The following is a 20113-nucleotide window of genomic DNA, read 5'->3' on the forward strand; positions in this document are numbered from 1 at the left end:
GTGTAAAAATAAAGCAGCCAGTATTTATCCTGCACAGAAACAATATAACCCATCCAAATCTAACTCTCTCTGCACATGTTACATCTGCCCCACCTGCAGTGCACATGGTTTTGCCCATTAGCTAGGGCCTAGGGATGGCCATCAGTGGGTTATCCATCGATGGTACCATTGGTGGATAACCTCGATGGTGGGCAACCATCTGTAAAGGAACCATCGAGGGTTTTGCCCATTGATGGTCCCCATTACTTTAGTATTGAGCTAGACGTAGGCCAATCAGAGACCGGGGGCGTGGACTCATGGGTGTCCAGGGCGGAGCTATGCTCTGTGTCCCTGACATCCTAGAGAAAAAAAATAATAATAATATTTGATAGCTCTTTATCATCGATGACGGGAAACCATCTGGTTCTCCCTCAGCGATGGTAAAAGTAACAAATTTGCTGCTGCGATCAGATCTGAATTAAGGGGGTACACACGGAGCGATAATCTAAGCAATCTGACTAGATTGCTTAGATTTTCAGCAAGATCGCTCCGTGTGTAGCCCTAACAGCGATAGCGATGCGCAGCCCCGCGCATCGCTATCGCTGCTGCTAGATTGGCCTGCACGCAGGCCAATCTAGCGGGTCGCTCACTTCACCCGCTGGGTGAAGTGAGCGGCCCCCCCGTCTCCCCCCGCACGCTCAGCACAGAACGCGCTGTGCTGAGCGCCGGGATAGATGTGTGCTGAGCGGTTCGCTCAGCACACATCTCTCCAGCATCGGGCCGTGAGTACTGGCCTTTAGACTTCTAAATGAGTTGCCCTAGGGCACATGCAATCCACACTGCACCAGTGTCTGCAGGAGGTCTCAGGGTTACCGTCACTGTCCTTTACCTCTCAGCTGCTCATCCGTCTCCTGACTTCCACAACATAACTGGATTTTTAATAAAAACTCTTTCTCCATAAAACCACCCTTTCCATGCCCTCTTTATGCCAGCCTGAAAGGCGTCCTGCCACGGGTGGGGGGTGGTAATAGGGGCAGTTTAGGCGGGTGACCGGCCCTGTGCCCTACTTCCTTCCACCTCTTCAAAAAGTTTCTGCTAGTTACTTGCTATCTGTTTCACTTCCCTTTAGGGGGTTGGAAGAAAATCAGAATCTATCTCACATTAAAACTAAAAGGCCAGAATACCTATCTCAATGTATTCAGTCACAGCAGGAAGTCTGGGGATTAATCAGGGTGAGTGCTGTGAATTTTAGAGAAAGCTCCTTCTCTCAGCCTCACAGCGGGTGGTGGGGATATTGCTGCAGCACATGAAAGCTCTTGTCAGATCTTATCATCATTACTTGCGCTGCTACATTCCACCAGAGTCAATTGCACTTACTTGGTATTCGCCCCCCACCCTTCTGTAACACACATTACCCACCTCCCCACCACCAGACAGTCTCTATGTGTATAGATGTCTCTGAGCTCCATGTACATAAATAGCTGTGTGTGTGATGCTTTAGTGAGCGGAACAAAAAAAAAAAGCAAAAGGATACACAAGTGTCAATAAATCCTGTACAGCGGATTATTGGATGTGTGAGGTCACCGAGACAAAGAGGAAGGGGAGAGAAAGTTCCAATTGTAAAGCGCAACAGAATAAGAAACTGGATGGAGTGTTTAACATTTGAACAGAACATTGGGCCTAATTCAGAGTTGATCGCAGCAGCAAATTTGTTAGCAGTTGGGCAAAACCATGGTGGTCATTCCGAGTTGTTCGCTCGTTGCCGATTTTCGCCATGCTGTGATTTGTTGCTAAATGCGCATGCACATGGTACGCAGCGCGCATGCGCTTAGTTATTTAACTAAAAACTTAGCAGTTTTGCTGTTGTTTGTGCGGCGCTTTTCAGTCGCACTGCTGATCGGTGAGTGATTGACAGGAAAGGGGCATTTCTGGGTGGTAACTGAGCATTTTCCGGGAGTGTGCTAAAAAACGCAGGCGTGCCAGGTAAAAACGCAGGAGTGTCTGGAGAAACGGGGGAGTGGCTGACCGAACGCAGGGCGTGTTTGTGATGTCAAACCAGGAACTAAACGGACCGAGCTGATCGCAATCTAGGAGTAGGTCTGGAGCTACTCAGAAACTGCAAGAAAATATTTAGTAGCAGTTCTGCTAATCTTTCGTTCGCTATTCTGCTAAGCTAAGATACACTCCCAGAGGGCGGCGGCCTAGCGTTTGCAATGGTTGAAGCTAGATCCAAGTGGGCTAAGGGGCCTTTTCTGTCAGGGGGAGGAGTCACGACACAAGGGGGAGGAGCTAGGCCAGTTGGACACTTGCTTTACTATCCACGCCACCAACTATTACCTTTAGTAATCAGGTGGCGAGCGGAGCGGAGCGAGCCACCGAGCCCGAAGCGTGGCGAGCGAAGCGAGCCCGCGAGGGTACTTTTCGGGTACCCTGTGCGGCCGTGTCTCCTCCCCTAGGTACGTCAGAAGGTCCCTTCTCCCACTCCGATATAGAATCAACCCGTTTGCAATGCTGCTAAAAGCAGCTAGCGAGCGAACAACTCGGAATGACCACCCATGTGCAGTGCGGGGGGCAGATGTAACATGTGCAGAGAGAGTTAGATTTGGGTGGGGTGTTCAAACTGAAATCTAAATTGCAGTGTAAAAATAAAGCAGACAGTATTTACCATGCACAGAAACAAAATAACCCACCCAAATCTAACTCTCTCTGCACATGTTACATCTGCCCTACCTGCAGTGCATATAGGGGGTCATTCCGAGTTGATCGCTAGCTGCATTCGTTCGCTGTGCAGCGATGAGGCAAAAAAAGTCACTTCTGCGCATGCGTATGCGGCGCAATGTGCATGCGCGACGTACTATTACAAATAACGATGTAGTTTCACACAAGGTCTAGCGAAGCTTTTCAGTCGCACTGCTGGCCGCAGAGTGAGTGACATGAAGTGGGCGTTTCTGGGTGTTAACTGACCGTTTTCAGGGAGTGTTCGAAAAAATGCAGGCGTGCCAGGAAAAACGCCGGCATGGCTGGGCGAACGCAGGGCGTGTTTGTGACGTCAAAACAGGAACTGAACAGTCTGAAGTCATCGCAAGCACTGAGTAGGTTTTGAGCTACTCTAAAACTGCACAAAAAAACTTTGTAGCTGCTCTGCGATCCTTTCGTTCGCACTTCTACTAAGCTAAGATACACTCCCAGTGGGAGGCGGCATAGCGTTTGTACGGCTGCTAAAAACTGCTAGCGAGCGATCAACTCGGAATGACCACCATAGGACAATCCACCCATGGCAGTCGGCCTTTACAGCTCCAGGTCTTTGTTCCAGAAGAGTCTACTTGGTAAAGCCTGGGAACTTGGTGGCGTTGCCTTTGGAGGTGAATCTTTACCAAGTAGACTCACATCCAAAGGCAACGCCACCAGGCTCCCACTGGGCTGTAGATTACTCATGGAGCTATCTGAACTGTGTGCCTCAGTGTTGCGACCAGTTTCCCGTGATAAGGGCGCCGGTACTTGGAAAAGTACTGGACTGCTTAGCACTTCTGGTGCTCAAGCATAAGCCCCTAAAAAGTCTTCCAATAAAATGGGCTACTCTCCAGGGAGTCAGGGGGAACACTCCAAATGTCTAGACTCTCTCTGATATTCCGGATAGTAGACACACATGCATTCCCTGGCCACCATGAGGTATCTCTGAACCCCATGGATGCAGAAGTATCTATTCACACTCTTATTGACCAACGTGGTACGTTAATTAGCTTCTTGTGTAATTAAACCTAGTCTGATATGATTGATCTAAAAAAAAATATCTATAAACTGCTGAGTAACATGTTGGCACCATATAAAAGAGAATAACAAAAATCTCAGCCAAAGGCTAGGAAGTAACACTAAGGGGGAAGGGGGGTTCAATTAAACGCGCTATTGAATAGCGCCAGGAATGAGTGCCCAGAGCTACCTGGGGTGCAAACAGAAATACAACTAAACAAGTGCAAAATTCCCGGCTGTCGGGACGTCGACAGTCTGGAGACCAACATCGGCATCTCGCCAGTCGAAATCCCGACATGGGGTTGTAAGGAGTCTAATCATACCCTAACCCCCCCCCACACACACACACACACACACATCCCCACAGCCTAGCCCTGAACCCCTGGGGTGGTGCCTAAACCTACCCCCCCCCGGCGCACCCTAAACTTAACTGTCTCACCCTTGCAGCCTAACACTAACCCTCCCCTGGTGGTGCCTGACCCTAAACCCCCCTCCCCGCACCCTAAACCTAACCCCCCCCACACACACACACACACCCTAACCATAAGTTCCATGGGGGGTTGTTAAAACCTAACCCCCCCTGTCGAAGTACTTACTCGGTCGGTTCTGTTGACAATTGGTATCCCGACGTTCGGGATTCTGGCATCGGTGTTCGCCGTGTGACGGGATTCGGCGCCAGTATCTCATGCACCGGCATTCTGAGCACAGGGATAATTCATTGCTCGTCTGATCAGCAGTGTGCCCCTTTGTCCTTGGGGGCCCCGGTGCAGTGCACCTTCAGCACCAATGGTAGTTCCACCCCTGTTACTGCTATATTTGAAGAGTGCCTGTACCCCTCTATAGCCCAATGCCTCATGAAGAGCAGGAGACGGCAATGTTTCCCCTACATTCAGAACATCATTGCGTGAATGAGAAATGAAGGCACTGTGCCAGAGACAGTAAGGCCATTAAACATTTCCCAAGATTGATTGAGCTATAACATTTATTAATGAATACCAAGGTCAATGCTGCTCCGTTCTTATTCTTCGCTATAAAACAAATTCACTACGGTCTTACAGAGAACGCAGAGCTCACAATGAGGGAGAAAGCTGTGCTCCTATACTCAGTCACCTCCCAGCTGTCTGCATTTAGGAGGGTCAGGCCTGGTCAGTGATGTAGCAGGGGAGGTGCAGAGGGAGCTGAAAATGGGTGTCTAATTGGTGCCCATGCCAGTCCCACAAGTGTGGTCTGGATTAATGGTGTGGTGATGGAGGCCAGCACCCAGGGTCCCCCACACACAGGGTGGCCAGGACTATAACAACCATACAGAGGTGGGTCTCCAGTGCTCCTACGGCAATGTCCAACAACCCTCTGTGCTACCAGGATAGTAGACATTAGTTTAAAGTGACTTTAAAAGGAACCACCTGGATGGTCAAGCCAGAGATGTATCTCATTTTACCCCATGGCCTCAATAGTGCCCCCAGAGCTCTAGCACTCTATAAGCTGCCTTGTGGCAGTGCTCTCCCTGCCCTGGGCGTCTCCTGAGCCCTAAGTATCACCTAGCAGAGACCAGGGAATAGCTATATAAGAATGACTTCATTGGCTTCCGCATGTAACATCTCTGGTGTCGTTTTCTGTTCAGTCTATTCCGAGCCTCTAGATCATCTACAAGTCATTTCAAGTTGTTTAAACTACTGAGCATGTTCTGCAAACGTGTCTTGTACAATCTGCTGTGCACACACTTATCAGTGTCTCCTCGATCCTTCTCGACTTCAGAAAGGCAATGAGCCACCTGCAGCAATTCAGCATTCTCCACCTGCCTCCCAAGAAGCTCCGGAGGCACGAGACACCGCTACCCCCCGGAAATCCATTAGAATCGGGGGGCCCTTGGCAGCTGCCCAGTGTGCCTACACGTTAAGATGACCCTGGGTAGAATTTCTGTCCTTTATATATACTATAAACAGACAGAACGAGCAATAGTAGGTTCGTGCCCCTGGCAAGTATAAAATAGAGAATTATATGAAAAAGGCCCTGAGAGTAAATAATATCAGAAATGAGACATCACTAGCCGAGCAAAAACTAATTTAGAAAGCCCTTAATTCATAAAATTGATCCAGTATATTATTATTCCAACAAATAATGGGCATGATTGAGAGGTGGACGTAGCGTCAATGGGGTACACAGTTGGGCGATGTTGTAAGTCTGCGCACGCGTCTGAGTCGCACTGCGAATGAGCCCCGATTGTTACCACTCACAGATGCAGAACAGAATTAGATGAAGGGTCTGTGGATTTTAGTGGGTGTACCTGGGTGGTAACATGAGTGGCCGTGCCATGGGCGTGTCGCTGAAAGCAACTGCGTCCAAGGACGCCAGTCGCTCACGCAGGAGGCCATACCCAGTCACAGTAACTGCGCTTGCCACTGGGAAGCTGCGTCTAAAGACATACGAGTAAATACACCATCTCAAGATGCTGCAAGTTTATCTCCATGTTTTTCAGAAATCGCCTGCGGCAAAATATGAGGCCGCTCCTGCTACTGACTCCGAATCAGGCCCAATGTGTTGAAGACAACTCTTAATGGAAACAGACCAAATTGTTGCATTGACGTAGAAACAGCGGCATGTATAAGGCCAGGTAGCGGGAAGTGCAATGGAAAATTACCACCTCAGCAGTTACATTTTCCCTAAGACTGCTTTGTGGCTCTGTGCAATCCGCAGAAAGCCGGCAATTATTCCTGTCGAGCTCATTGACTGGGAATATTCATGACTTCATTAAAACGAGTTGGGATCAAGGCGCAGCTATCGCTGGGATGCCCAGTTTAATTGGTGTGGTTGCTACCCGAGGCCGTTGCCACCACAAGCTCTGCTCTGCCAACTCACTCATTAGCCAAAATACGGTATCGCTTGCTGCTCTGTGTGATTGCAAAAGCCTGTCTTCTCCTGTGTAATGCAGCAGGGGGTTAACGCTGGTGTTCCTAATTTAACAAAAGAGTCATTTTGCTAGATGGAAAATGGTTGGCAAGGAGTGTACACACTGTGTGCTCTTGAAGTCCTGGACGGGGTCCAACTTAGTGGAATTCTCTCATCATCCACAAAGTCAGGCCTGGAATGTTAACAGACATTAGGCGTTTCAGTCAGCAATGCAAACAGGTCACTTACTGAGCTTGCATCCTTCCCGAAAATCCTGATTAAAATATATCTTTTAGTTTTATAAATGGCCATTGTCTGAGCAGAATCACTAAGTGCGTACGAGTTTATTCACGCTGATCACTCTAAATAAATATATTTATGGACCATACACATGGCCCACACAGAGCATTCTTTGATAACCTGTTTAGTATAAGGATATCAGAGAGAACACAAGGCCCCCCTCTTGCAGATAGAAGCAGACAGGACTTCGCCTGTACAAAGGAGTCTTCACCTGTCAACAAGGGTCTTCACCTGTAAGTCGGGTTCTTCATCTGTAAATAGGGGTCTTCACCTGTAAGTAGGGCTCTTCACCTGTAAGTAGGGTTCTTCACCTGTAAGTAGGATTCTTCACCTGTAAATAGGATTCTTCATCTGTAAATAGGGGTCTTCACCTGTCAATAGGGGTCTTCACCTGTAAATAGGGGTCTTCACCTGTAAATAGGGGTCTTCACCTATCAATAGGGGTCTTCACCTGTAAGTAGGTTTCTTGATCTGTAAATAGGGGTCTTCACCTGTAAGTATGATTTTTTACCTGTAAATAGGGTTCTTCACCTGTCAATAGAGGTCTTCACCTGTAAGTAGGGTTCTTCATCTGTAAATAGGGGTCTTCACATGCCACTAGGGGTCTTCACATGTAAGTAGGGTTCTTCGCCTGTAAATAGGGTTCTTCACCTATAGATAGGGTTCTTCACCTGTCAATAGGTGTCTTCACCTGTAAGTAGGGTTCTTCACCTGTAAATAGGGGTCTTCACCTGTAAGTAGGGTTCTTCACCTGTAAGTAGGGTTCTTCATCTGTTAATAGGGTCTTCACCTGTCAATAGGGGTCTTCACCTGTCAATAGGGGTTTTCACCTGTCAATAGGGGTCTTCACCTGTAAATAGGGTTCGTCACCTGTAAGTAGGGGTCTTTGCCTGTATATAGGGTCTTCGCCTGTATATAGAATTCTTCTCCTGTATGTAGGGTTCTTTACCTGTAAGTACGGTTTTTCACCTGTAAGTAGGGTTCTTCATCTGTAAATAGGGGTCTTCACCTGTAAATAGGGGCATCACCTGTAAATAGGGGTCTTAACCTGTCAATAGGGGTCTTCACCTGTAAGTAGGGGTCTTCACCTGACAATAGGGGTTTTCACCTGTCAATAGGGGTCTTCACCTGTAAATAGGGTTCTTCACCTGTAAGTAGGGGTCTTTGCCTTTAAGTAGGGTTCTTCACCTGTAAGTAGGGTTCTTCACCTGACAATAGGGGTTTTCACCTGTCAATAGGGGTTTTCACCTGTCAATAGGGGTCTTCACCTGTCAATAGGGGTCTTCACCTGTAAATAGTGTTCTTCACCTGTAAATAGGGGTCTTTGCCTGTATATAGGGGTCTTCACCTGTATATAGGATTCTTCACCTGTAAGTAGGGTTCTTCACCTGTAAATAGGGTTCTTCACCTGTAAGTAGGGTTCTTCATCTGTAAATAGGGTTCTTCACCTGTAAATAGGGGTCTTCACCTGTAAATAGGGTTCTTTGCCTTTAAATTGGGTTCTTCACCTGTAAGTAGGGTTCTTCATCTGTCAATACGGGTCTTCACCTGTAAGTAGGGTTATAAACCTGTAAATAGGGGTCTTCACCTGTAACTAGGGTTATTCACCTGTAAATAGGTGTCTTCACCTGTAAGTAGGGTTCTTCATCTGTAAACAGGGTTCTTCACCTGTAAGTATGGTTCTGTACAGTAATAGCTTTAAAATTATGAAATGCCCTCCCACAAGACCTAGCATGGACAGACAATGGATAGCCTTCACGATTGGACATTGGGCCTAATTCAGACCTGATCGTAGCAGAAAATTTGTTAGCAGATGGTCAAAACCATGTGCACTGCAGGGGGGGAGGGGAGATATAACATGTGCAGAGAGAGTTAGATTTGGGTGGGGTGTGTTCAAACTGAAATCTAAATTGCAATGTAAAAATAAAGCAGCCAGTATTTACCCTGCACAGAAACAATCTAACCCACCCACATCTAACTCTCTCTGCACATGTTACATCTGCCCCACCTGCAGTGCACATGGTTTTGCCCATCTGCTAACAAATTTGCTGCTATGATTACTCTGAATTACCCCCCATTGTCCTAGCAAACCAGAAAATACAGGGCTACTGCCTTTAATAAGCACATATTATTGTACAATAAGCAAACTCATTAGGAATTCTTAAAATTGAAGGGCTGAATGCAATACACAAGGATACAGGGGGTCGTTCCGAGTTGATCGCACGTAGCAACTTTTTGCCGCCCGTGCGATCAACTCGACGCCGCCTATGGAGGAGGACTTTTTTGCATAGCAAGGCTGCGAACGGTTGTGCAGCGCTGCTATGCAAAAAAAAAAGTTTTGTGTAGAACTAGACCCGGGTCAGACCTAATTACCCTGTGCGACGGATCCAGCGATGCAGGTCTCGGAATTGATGTCAGACATCCGCCTTCCAAACGCCTGCGTTGGACTCACCACTCCCAGGAAACGGTGAGTTGCCGCCCCGGAACGCCTTCCTGCTGTCAATCTTCTTCGCGATTGCTTTCTTCAGTCTACTCGTCATTGCCCGACGACGCCCGTCGCTGAGCAATGACGCGCGTGCGCATTGAGGCTGCCGCGCAGATGCAGACCTGACCCGTTCGCACCGCTGCGACAACCAGCAGCGTGCGAACGGGTCGTAATGACCATCACAACGTGTACAGGACAGGGATGCAAATCTCATTGGTTGGATGGCTGGTACAAAGCAACATTTAGCAGCTGTTCCTCCAGCAGTTCCCGGGATTGGTTGTACTGCGTATCAGCCATAACTTATCAACAGTATACTAGATGTGATCACGCAGACTATCCGGCACCAAGGTCCCATGTGTGACGTGCTTAGATGCACATGAGATGGGACTGGTATTCTAGGACTATGGGGAAACCTTTTAACTGGACAAAGAGCAGGGCTGCCATTTGGAACTCCTGATCCTCATAGAACAATATAACAGGCCAGTCCCTTTAATTTATTTATCATCACTCAGCCCTGCAACTCAAACCTTTCTTCTTTATCAAGCTGTCTATGTCAGGCCTACAGACTGGGGGGATAATTCAGACCTGATCGCTGCTGCAGCGTTCAGGTCTGAACTGCGCATGCGTCGGCGCTGCAGTGCGCCGGCGCATGCCAGACAGCTGACGGCTGTTTCAGCCCTACGATCGCCTTGCCTGATTGACAGGCAGAGGCGGTCGCTGGGCAGGAGGGGGCGGTCCGGAAGCGTTTGGCCGCAGTTTAGGGGGCGCAGTCCGGGCAATGCAGGCGTGCCCGGACCGTTGGGGAGTGGGCCGCGGCGGCTGTGTGACATCACACGCAGCTGCTGTGACCCTCACAGCGATGGGTAGCTCCCTGCCAGTGCGCAGGAGCTGCAATGCCAAGGAGCTATTCTTCAAGTACAAAAGCTGAGATGCTTTTGTACTTGTGCGACGGGGCAGGGACTGACATGCGGGGCGAACTAGCCCTGTGCTGGGCGTCCCACCGCATGTGAGGGAAGCTGATCATAGATGTGCTAAATTTAGCACATCTACGATCAGTTCTGAATCACCCCCTCACTCCTTTTATAGTGGACCGTAGAATGCTGGAGGAGAGCGCGGTGCACTGTCTGCCCTCCAGGACCCCGTACAGTGACAGCACGTAGGTGGGCTGACATCACAGCGAGACAGCCAACACGGCCTGCCAAAATGCGCTATGTTCGCCCGTCCACCATCATAGGAAGACGTGCCGCCGTGGGTCTCACCAGTACATAGACTTTATTACAGTACTCTTCAAGAACAATGTGCCACCACCGTGCAGTTTATCACTCTCCAAGGCTTGATAAATCTGGGCCGATCTAGAATTTGTTGCACTCCACACTCTATACCACTGGAAACTGTCCGTGCACCCTCCAAAGTATGAAAAAATGCAGGTGGCACCCAGAAATAGAAGCGGAGGCGGCTGCTGTGGGGACTGCAAAGTCTTGGAACGCACTTGGAGGAGAAGCAGATCACATACAGACGTATTGTGGACATATTGTTTTTGCCCTTCACACGTGACCCTCAGGGGGCAATTCAATTGTGAGCAATGATGGCAATGGACTGCTAGAACGGCCTGAAGCGTTGCGAGCGAACGAGGGTCCATTTCGGGTACCATGTTCTGGCCTTGCTCCTCCCCTTGATGATGTCAGAGGTCCTTTTACCCAGAACCCTACAGTCATTGCATTACTCATTTTCCCTCGCCCTTCCGTACGGGTGAGCGGCAAAATGAGCTGTATCACTCCCCTAATTATCCGTGATATCCACAGCCGCGCTGGGCGACTTTACATCGCGGATCATTGAATCGTCCCTTAGGGCCTGATTCAGAGTTGCAAGCTCTGCCAATATTCATGCAAACGCCCAATGGTTTTACTTCTGCGCATGAGTCTGAGTCGCACCTCGCGATTTTGTTCGTACAGAGCCAGAGATCAAATCCGTAGCAGAAATAAGAGGGGTGTCCTAGTCGCTGACTGAAGGTATGAGGGGGGTGGCTAAAAAGACGAAGAGTGTTGCAGCATCCTAGGAGAGGGATGCAGTCAATTTACCGACAATCAAAATCCAGACGATCAAAATCCCGACATTTAAAATACAGATAAGGTGAAAATACTGACATGTAAAATGTCGACAGGTCAAAATGCCGACATGATTTTTTCATGATTTTTTCAGTGAGACCGACTTGTTCATACTTTACCATCCCAGTGGACCTGGAGGGCGAGCGGAAGCGGTACACTTATATGGTGTCCATGTCGACCTACAAAAAAAATCAATGAAAAACTCATGTCGGCATTTTGACCTGTCGACATTTCACATGGGTGTATTTTGACCTTGTCGGTATTTTAAATGTCGGGATATTGTCCATGTCGGGATTTTGATTGTGGGTATCACATACAGATCCCCTAGGGGAGCATCGCAGACGTTTCACTGAGAGGTCATTTGCAGCAAAATAACCTTTATGGAGTTTGGGTCTCCGCTGTGTTCCTGACATAGGCACCTTCACAAGAGGCCCCAGCTCTGTATTGCGTAGCAATGTGCTTTGTGCCTCAGACATGATCTCATCGCAGTATTCTAGATCGCTAAGAAAACATCCATCAGTTCTGCCCTTTTGTATCTTGAGTCAACCTTGCAACAATAACAGAGCGGTGAGATCCAGCGCTGAATATCTCTGCCGCCACCGTGGTTACACCGCAGGCAGGCTCTGGCCCCGCAGATTCAAATCTTTACACTCCCTACCAGGTGATGTATCGGGTAACAGTTAGGGAACTACAAGTCCCAGTAGGGGTAGTACTTGGGACTCACCACAGAAGAGTTGCAATTTTCCTAAGCATGCACAGTAGCCTCACGGGATGTTGTACCTGGGATACATTTAAGCAGCTTTTTCTAAGAGAAATTAGATATTACTCCAAGTCATTACATCAGAGGTTCCCAAACGCGGTCCTCAAGGCACCCAACGGTCCAGGTTTTACATGTATCCATGCTTGTCCACAGGTGACTTAATTAGCACCTAAGTCAATTTGATTTAACCATCTGTGCTGAGCCATGCCTATACCGAAATCCTGGACTGTTGGGGTGCCTTGAGGAACCTCTGCATTACGTTAACACCTAGGTTATCAAACTCAGGTCTTCAGGACCCCACAGTGCATGTTTTCCGGGTCTCCTCACAGAATCGCAAGTGAAATAATTAGCTCCACCTGTGGCTCTTTTACAAATGTGTCAGTGAGTAATGAGTGCACCTGTGCACCTGCCAGGTGACCTGGTTTGAGAACCACTGGGCTAACAAGACAAATAGCCTGTGCAGCTACATAGGGGCCTAGAGCCCACTGTTCCAGGGGCCTAATTCAGACCTGATCGCTCGCTAGCTACTTTTTGCAGCGCTGCGATCAGATAGTCGCCGCCTACATGGGAGTGTATTTTTGCTTTGCAAGTGAGCGAACGCACGTGCAGCCGAGCGGTACAAAAAAGTTTTGTGCAGTTTCGGAGTAGCCCAGAACTTACTCAGCCGCTGCCATCACTTCAGCCTGTCCGTGGCTGGAATTGACGTCAGACACCCGCCCTGCAAACGCTTGGACACGCCAGCGTTTTTCCAACCACTCCCAGAAAACGGTCCGTTGACACCCACAAACGCCCTCTTCCTGACAATCTCCTTGCAATCGGCTGTGCGAATGGATTCTTCATTAAATCCGTCGCTCAGCAATGATCCGCTTTGTACCCGTGCGATGCGCCTGCGCATTGCGCTACATATGCATGCGCAGTTCTGACCTGATCGCAGCACAGCGAAAAACCTAGTGTGCGATTTGGTCTGAATGAGGCCCCAGATCCCTACTGCGCATGCCTGTCTATTAAAAATGCAAAAAAAAAAAAGTAGCATGGGGTTAAAATTGATGCCCAAACGTAGGCCTTGAAGCCAGGGCTGGTATAGGAAAAAAGAGGGACAAAGAGTGTGGGATCCCCCACAACATTTGTCTAACCATCACAAGGCTTTAGGAGCCGGGGCCCGGGGGCCCCATAGCAGGGGGAAGCACTCGGTGTTGGGTCCAGATGGTCAGCACAGGGCTGGAATCCTTACGGAAGTGGGGCCTGCAAAACAATTGCACCCTAACTCCCACCCTCTAGGGCAGAGGTACTCAAACATCCTCAAGGCACCCCAGCAGTCCAGGTTTTAGGTATATTCATGGCTCAGCACATATGAGGTACTAATTAAGTCACCTGTGGCCAAGCATGGATAAACGTAAAACTTTTTTGTTTGTATTTTCTTTGGGGTTTTTTTTTTTTGGGGGGGGGGGGGGGGGAGTTTAACAACGGGTCCGTCCACTCCACAAGTTGTGGACTACAACTCCAATACACTGCAGGTTGCTGGAGGACGCCAAGGTGTGTGGCTCCTCTCTCCTCTAGTCACAGCGCTCCTCCCAGAATGCCGGGTTGTGGCCGGCGGGTGGTGTGACGTCATTGCTTCTGGCCTTCTGGAACTGGGAAGAGCAATGAGAAGTACGGGCTGGAGTTATATGCCGTGGACGGCTACTTTATCCAGTGCAGTGACTGTCACTGGATCACGCCTGTTCTCCAGGGAGGCGTCATGCCCTGCCCTAAGATTGCCGGTGAGATCTCTACTGAGCATGTGCACTGTTAAGTGGGTCTCTATGGGAGACAGAGGTCTCCTACTGAGCTCCAGGAAGACCTGTGATTACCTGCAATCCACAATCTGTTCCAGCATCCCTGCGCACCTACCTGTTTGCATTATACACTCACCGGCTGCTGAGCTGTATGAAACCCCACTCCGGTCAAGCTACGCTCCAGCACCAGTGTACATGTAACAGTGAGTACGGCTGTACCTGCTATCCATAAGCCAACCCCACTGGTTAAGTAACTGGGCTGCTCATAGTTTGAGTCATTCGCTGGTGTGTGTCTATATACCTCTGCAATATCCACACCTGCCCACATCATTTCCACCATTTTATTATTGGTATTACCTAACACAGTGGTTCACAAACTCTTCCGAATCACCGCGCCCTAGACGAGTATCAGATTTTTTTTCACAGAACCCCTAGGCCAAAAGTTTCTTATTGAGAAACTTAGAAAGAAATATTAAATGAAGTAACTTGTATGTATTGTATATGTCATCCTTAGGGTCAGTTGTGTGGTGAGGGACAGGATTTGCTTCTGTTTGTCCACATATGTTATGACTGACAGCCACCAGCACTGGTTTTGCCTATTACATTGACCAGAAATAATTAGATTTGGTCCTTGACCACCAATCCAAGGCACCCCTGCAAGAAGCTTGCGGCACCCCAGGGTGCAATGGCACACAGTTTGAGAACCCCTGACCTAACAGAAGGGGAGTACAATAACATTTATTTGCATACCTTTAATTGCATCGTTTTAATACATTATGTACTACATTTTACTATTATTATCATCCTTTATTTATATGGCGCCACAAGGGATCCGCAGCGCCCAATTACATAAATGAATAATCAAAACAGAAAATAGAGACTTACAGTTGAAGACAATATAGGGCCTAATTCAGACCTGATCGTAGCCCTGCAAAATTTTGCAGGGCTATGATCAGGCACACAGACATGCGGGGGGGGGGGGGGGGGGGACGCCCCGCATGTCAGGCCCTACCGCCCCGCAGAAGTACAAAAGCATTGCACAGTGGCGATGCTTTTGTACCTCAGGAGTAGCTCCCGGTCAGTGCAGCTCCTGCGCACTGGCCGGGAGCTACTCGTTGCTGCCCGGGTCGCAGTGGCTGCCGTGGGCCGCCCCCGGCACAGACCGGCCACGCCTGCGTTGGCCGGACTGCGCCCTCTAAATGCCGGCTTAATGCCGCCGCCCCCCCCCTCCCGCACAGCGAACGCCTCTGCCTGTCATTATCTCCGCGCCAATGTAGTGAACGGTAACCCATTCACACTGCACCTGACCCGGTATTTTACCCGGGAATAACACTGCTTTATTCCCGGGTTGAATCACCGGGTCAGGCGACGCGGCAATTCGCCCATGGCCCCTTTTACACTGCACACCGACCCGTGTCGACACAGCAATGTACCAGGTCGATACCGGGTTATTTTTGCAGTGTGAAAGGGGGACAAGTAATGTGCAATGCTGGGAAACCTCACCACTGCTGAACCAACATTTGCCCATTCCTGGCCTGTACTGTCCCCTACCAACATTATTAGTATTATAGTATGGGGTCTATGTACTAAGCCTCGGAGAGTGATAAAGTGGAGAGAGATAAAGTACCAACCAACCAGCTCCTGTCATTTTTCAAACACAGCCTGTAACATGACAGTCAGGAGCTGATTGTTTGGTACGTTATCTCTCTCGGGGGCTTAATACATCTGCCCCATGTTACTTATGGTATCCGATATATAGATCTACACTAAAAAGGTCTACAGTCAATAGGTAGATCACTAATGGGCGACATGCATTAAGTCGACAGGGTCAAACTGTCAACAGGGTCAAAATGTTGACATGTAAAAAGGTAGACAGGGTCAAAAAGTCAACATGACAATGGTCGACACACATTTTTTTAATTCTTTTTCATTTTTTTTAGCTTTTTCATACTTTACCATCCATGTGGACTACGATTGGGACTAATCACCTCCCTGAAGTTGGAGAGCCATGTGAGGGGACGCTGTACAGTAATGGGGCTTATTTGTGGCAATAAAGTGCCAAAACACCCCAAAAAACAAAAAAACTGGTGTCTATCTTTTTTTGAGTAGACCGTTTCCATGGCGACCTTTTCTACTGTCTACCTATTCCATGTCGACCGTTTGACCCTGGCGACCTCATGCACGTCTACCATTAGCGGTAGACCTATTGACTGTCGACCTTTTTGGTGTAGATCTAATAATCCGCACCCGTCACTTACTGGTATCGCACAGATTCTTCTGGACGAGAGACGCAGGGTCGCCATCTGTCAAGTGATTCCTCCAGACAGTCCAGAAATCAGTGGCGCTTTTCATGAGTGCATATGGTTCCTAATCCCGGAGGGGTGGTGTCCGGAGAAGTCCCACTGTGGGGCAAAGCGCAGTGACATCATTATCCCTCTTTTCCGTCTCCCATCCCTGCAGCCATGTCGGCCCCCAATTATCTCCCACTCCGCCACTCAGGCCTACTGTATAAAGGGTGTCACCGGAGAACCGTACACCGTCACAGTGCAGCTGCTGTGATGGAGGCTAGCTGTCTTCTGACTACTATGCCCGGCCAGAGCTAGTCCATCTTTCTTCAGCACCCGCAGGATTACTATGGACCCGGCAACATGAAAATGCTGATTAATTGAATTGCACCAGGCGTGAATCCCAGAGCCATTAACTGCACTGCAAACCTCTCATCTAATTGAATACTTCACTCGGTGTTGGACTGGGGCGTGAAGGGTGGATTGGGTCAGCGGGGCAAGGGACAGTTCCCACTGGGCCAGCACACATTCCTGCCCCGCGCTCCCACCAGTGGGTTGCCACAGTTGCTGGCTCCCCTCATATTTTTAATCTGAAAAAAGCTAGTTGGGAATCAACGGTCAGGAGTGGATTTAAAGACCAACAGTCAATAGGCTGACAGATGGTCGACACGCATTAGGTCAATAGGTACAAAAGGTCAGCAATTCAAAAGGTTACCTAACCGTCCCCTCTCGTAGCCTAATGCTGGGTACACACACCGAGCAATCTATCGACCATTTCATTGAACGCCCGATATATTGCTGGTCCGTCGGCCGGTGTGTACCAGCAATATGTCTGTGCAACACCAGACATTCCACCTGTCTGAGGTGTCAGTGCATCTTTGCCTTTAGATGCAATCACTGACACCAACGCGGCCCCTACTGTTAGCCACCCCGCAACCCCATCCTCGTTTGGGCAAATGCACAGAGGTAAAACACTGGGCACCTGTCTATAATCATACCTCCCAACTGTCCCGATTTTCGCGGGACAGTCCCTTTTTTTGGGACTGTCCCGCTGTCCCACCCACAGGCCGCAGTGTCCCGCGGTGGGGGTGGGGGGGGGGCAGTTGGGAGGTTCTGTCTCTTGCTGCCCTGCTTAGCAGAGCAGCGGTGAATTATACGGTCTATTCACTGGATTCAGAGGGAGAGGGGGCATGCCAGCGGCTCACAGAGCGCTGGGCATGCCCCCTCAGTGACGAAAACGGGGCGTGGCTCGCGATTGCGGGCCCTCCGCCTTTTATTAGGCCACGCCCCTTTTCGAAAGATTAAAAGTTGGGAGGTATGTATAATTACTATGTGTAGTGCACTCTATGCTGCTGGTCACTACGTGTATGGTAGTGTGTGCTGGTCACTGTGTATAGTGCACTGTGTGCTGCTGGTCACTATGTGTATGGTAGTGTGTGCTGGTCACTGTGTATAGTGCCCTGTGTGCTGCTGGTCACTATGTGTAGTGTAGAGTAATCACTGAGTGCTGGTCACTGTGTAGTGGTAAGTAGTGGCATAAGTTTATCCCAGTTGCCCGGAGGCAAGAAAAAAATTGGTGCCCCCCCGATATATCATCCGTAAGCCAATAAGATGCCATTTTGAGATCCGAGTAACACCGAGTAAAACCAAACCCACTCATCTCTAATTCTAACTATGGCCCTCATTCCGAGTTGTTCGCTCGCTATCTGCTTTTAGCAGCATTGCACAAGCTAGGCCGCCTCCCTCTGGGAGTGTATCTTAGCTTAGCAGAATAGCGAACGAAAGATTAGCAGAACTGCTACTAAATAATTCCCTGCAGTTTCTGAGTAGCTCCAGACCTACTCCTAGATTGCGATCAGCTCGGTCCATTTAGTTCCTGGTTTGACGTCACAAGCACGCCCTGCGTTCGGCCAGCCACTCCCCCGTTTCTCCAGACACTCCTGTGTTTTTCCCTGACACGCCTGCGTTTTTTAGCACACTCCCGGAAAATGCTCAGTTACCACCCAGAAACGCCCCTTTCCTGTCAATCATTCACCGATCAGCAGTGTGACTGAAAAGCGTCGCTCAAACACCAGCAAATCTACTAAGTTTTGTGTTAAATAACGTAGCGCATGCGCTCTGCGTACCATGCGCATTTACAAACAAATCTCATCATAGCAAAAATCGGCAACGAGCGAACAACTCGGAATGACCACCTTTATGAAGCCAATACAAAACCGTTGCAACTAGGCAGATCTATGTAGGGGTCCAGCCACACACTACATAGATCTGCTCAGTCACTCACAATGCTGATTATTTCTCTGAAATTAATTTGCAAGTGTCATATTCAGGATTAGTACCCACAACCTATAACACTGGACGCATGCACCATACCTCCCAACTTTCTTCTCCTTGGAAGCGGGACACTCGCGCGGCGAAGCCGCGCGCGCTCCCGAAAAGGGGGCGTGACCTACAAAAATGGGGCGTGGTTTCGCGGGAGGACCCGCGATCGCGAGTCACGCCCCCGTTTTCGTCACTGAGGGGGCATGCCCAGCGCTCTGTGAGCCGCTGGCATGCTCCCTATCCCTCCGTCTGCACTGAATAGACGCTGTGCGCATGCGTACAGCGTCTATTCACCGCAGCTCTGCTAAGCAGGGCAGCGGGTGACAGAGCCTCCCAACTGCCCCCCCCCACCGCGGGACACTGCGGCCCGCGGGTGGGACAGCGGGACAGTCCCCAAAAAACGTGACTGTCCCGCGAAAATCGGGACAGTTGGGAGGTATGCATGCACCTTACTGATGGAGATATCTGCTCTTGCATAGGAAGTATCAGAATTATTTCTAACTATATGAAGTTACGTGTAATTGTCAGAGAAATAACTTCATATAGTTAGAATTCTCATGCTTCCTTTATAGGAGCAAATAGCTTCATCAGTAAGGTGTCTGCTTCCAGTGTATCTATAATAAAGAGGGTGTGATTTGTAAGGTGCAGTGACTAGTGTGGAAGTCGGCTACGGAAGAGACACCGGCTGCTGTCAATTAACATCATTGATTAATGTCACTGAACACACGGAACAGGAGGAGAGGTGCCCCCCTTCAGAGCAGGAGCCCGGCGGCAGCTGACTCCATTGCCTCCCAGAGTTCTGCCTCTGGTGGTGAGGGTGTGCTGGTCACTGAGTATTGCAGTGATTGCTGCTGGTCAGTATGTGTAGTGTAGAGTGTGTGCTGCTGGTAACTTTGGGGGTAATTCAGACCTGATCGCTAGGGTGTGTTTTTTCCATCCCTGCGATCAGGTAGTCGCCGCCTACAGGGGAGGGGGAATTTGCTGTGCAGGGGTGCGATTGCACATGCAGGAGAGCAGCACAAACAGCAGTTTGTGTAGTGTCTGCACAGCCCAGGACTTACTCAGCCGTTGCGATGATCGGGGCCGGAGCTGATGTCACAATTCCTCCCACAAAATGTCGGGTCCCGTCTGCGTTTTTCCGGGCACTCTTCAGTTGCCACCCAAAAACGCCCTCTTCCTGTCAATCTCCTTGCGTTCGCTGGTGCGCTGGGATTTTTCACACCATCCCATCGCTGCCCGTCGCGCCTGCGCATTGCGGTGAATACGCATGCGCAGTTCAGACCTGATTGCCCGCTGTGCGAAAACGCACAGCAGCAATCAGGTCTCAATTACCCCCTTTGTGTAGAGCAGAGTGTGCTGGTCACTGTGTAATAGTGCAGTGTGTGCTGGTGACTGTGTAATAGTGCAGTGTGTGCTGGTCACTGTGTAATAGTGCAGTGTGTGCTGGTCACTGTGTAATAGTGCAGTGT

General features: G+C 49.3%; 2 protein-coding genes across 3 annotated transcripts in view; one reads left to right on the plus strand and one right to left on the minus strand.

Annotated features, from left to right (window-relative positions):
* LOC134957318 (methylcrotonoyl-CoA carboxylase beta chain, mitochondrial-like) overlaps positions 1 to 14260 on the minus strand; it is a 52172-nt gene extending 37912 nt beyond the window's left edge. Inside the window, exon 1 of the mRNA XM_063939116.1 lies at positions 14174 to 14260. The gene's annotated coding sequence lies outside the window, so the exon portion shown is untranslated. The remainder of the gene's footprint in view (positions 1 to 14173) is intronic.
* Positions 13871 to 20113, plus strand: part of WLS (Wnt ligand secretion mediator) — an 81075-nt gene continuing 74832 nt past the window's right edge. Inside the window, exon 1 of one of the 2 annotated variants that reach the window (XM_063939119.1) lies at positions 13871 to 14022. In XM_063939119.1, coding sequence (XP_063795189.1) covers positions 14001 to 14022 — 22 coding nt within the window. In that variant the 5' untranslated portion in view covers positions 13871 to 14000. Of the gene's footprint in view, positions 14023 to 14087; positions 14241 to 20113 lie in introns of those variants that run through there. The other variant, XM_063939118.1, reaches the window with a different exon arrangement.

This window comes from Pseudophryne corroboree, chromosome 9 (genome assembly GCF_028390025.1).
Source record: "Pseudophryne corroboree isolate aPseCor3 chromosome 9, aPseCor3.hap2, whole genome shotgun sequence".
In the NCBI taxonomy this organism is placed as follows: domain Eukaryota; kingdom Metazoa; phylum Chordata; class Amphibia; order Anura; family Myobatrachidae; genus Pseudophryne; species Pseudophryne corroboree.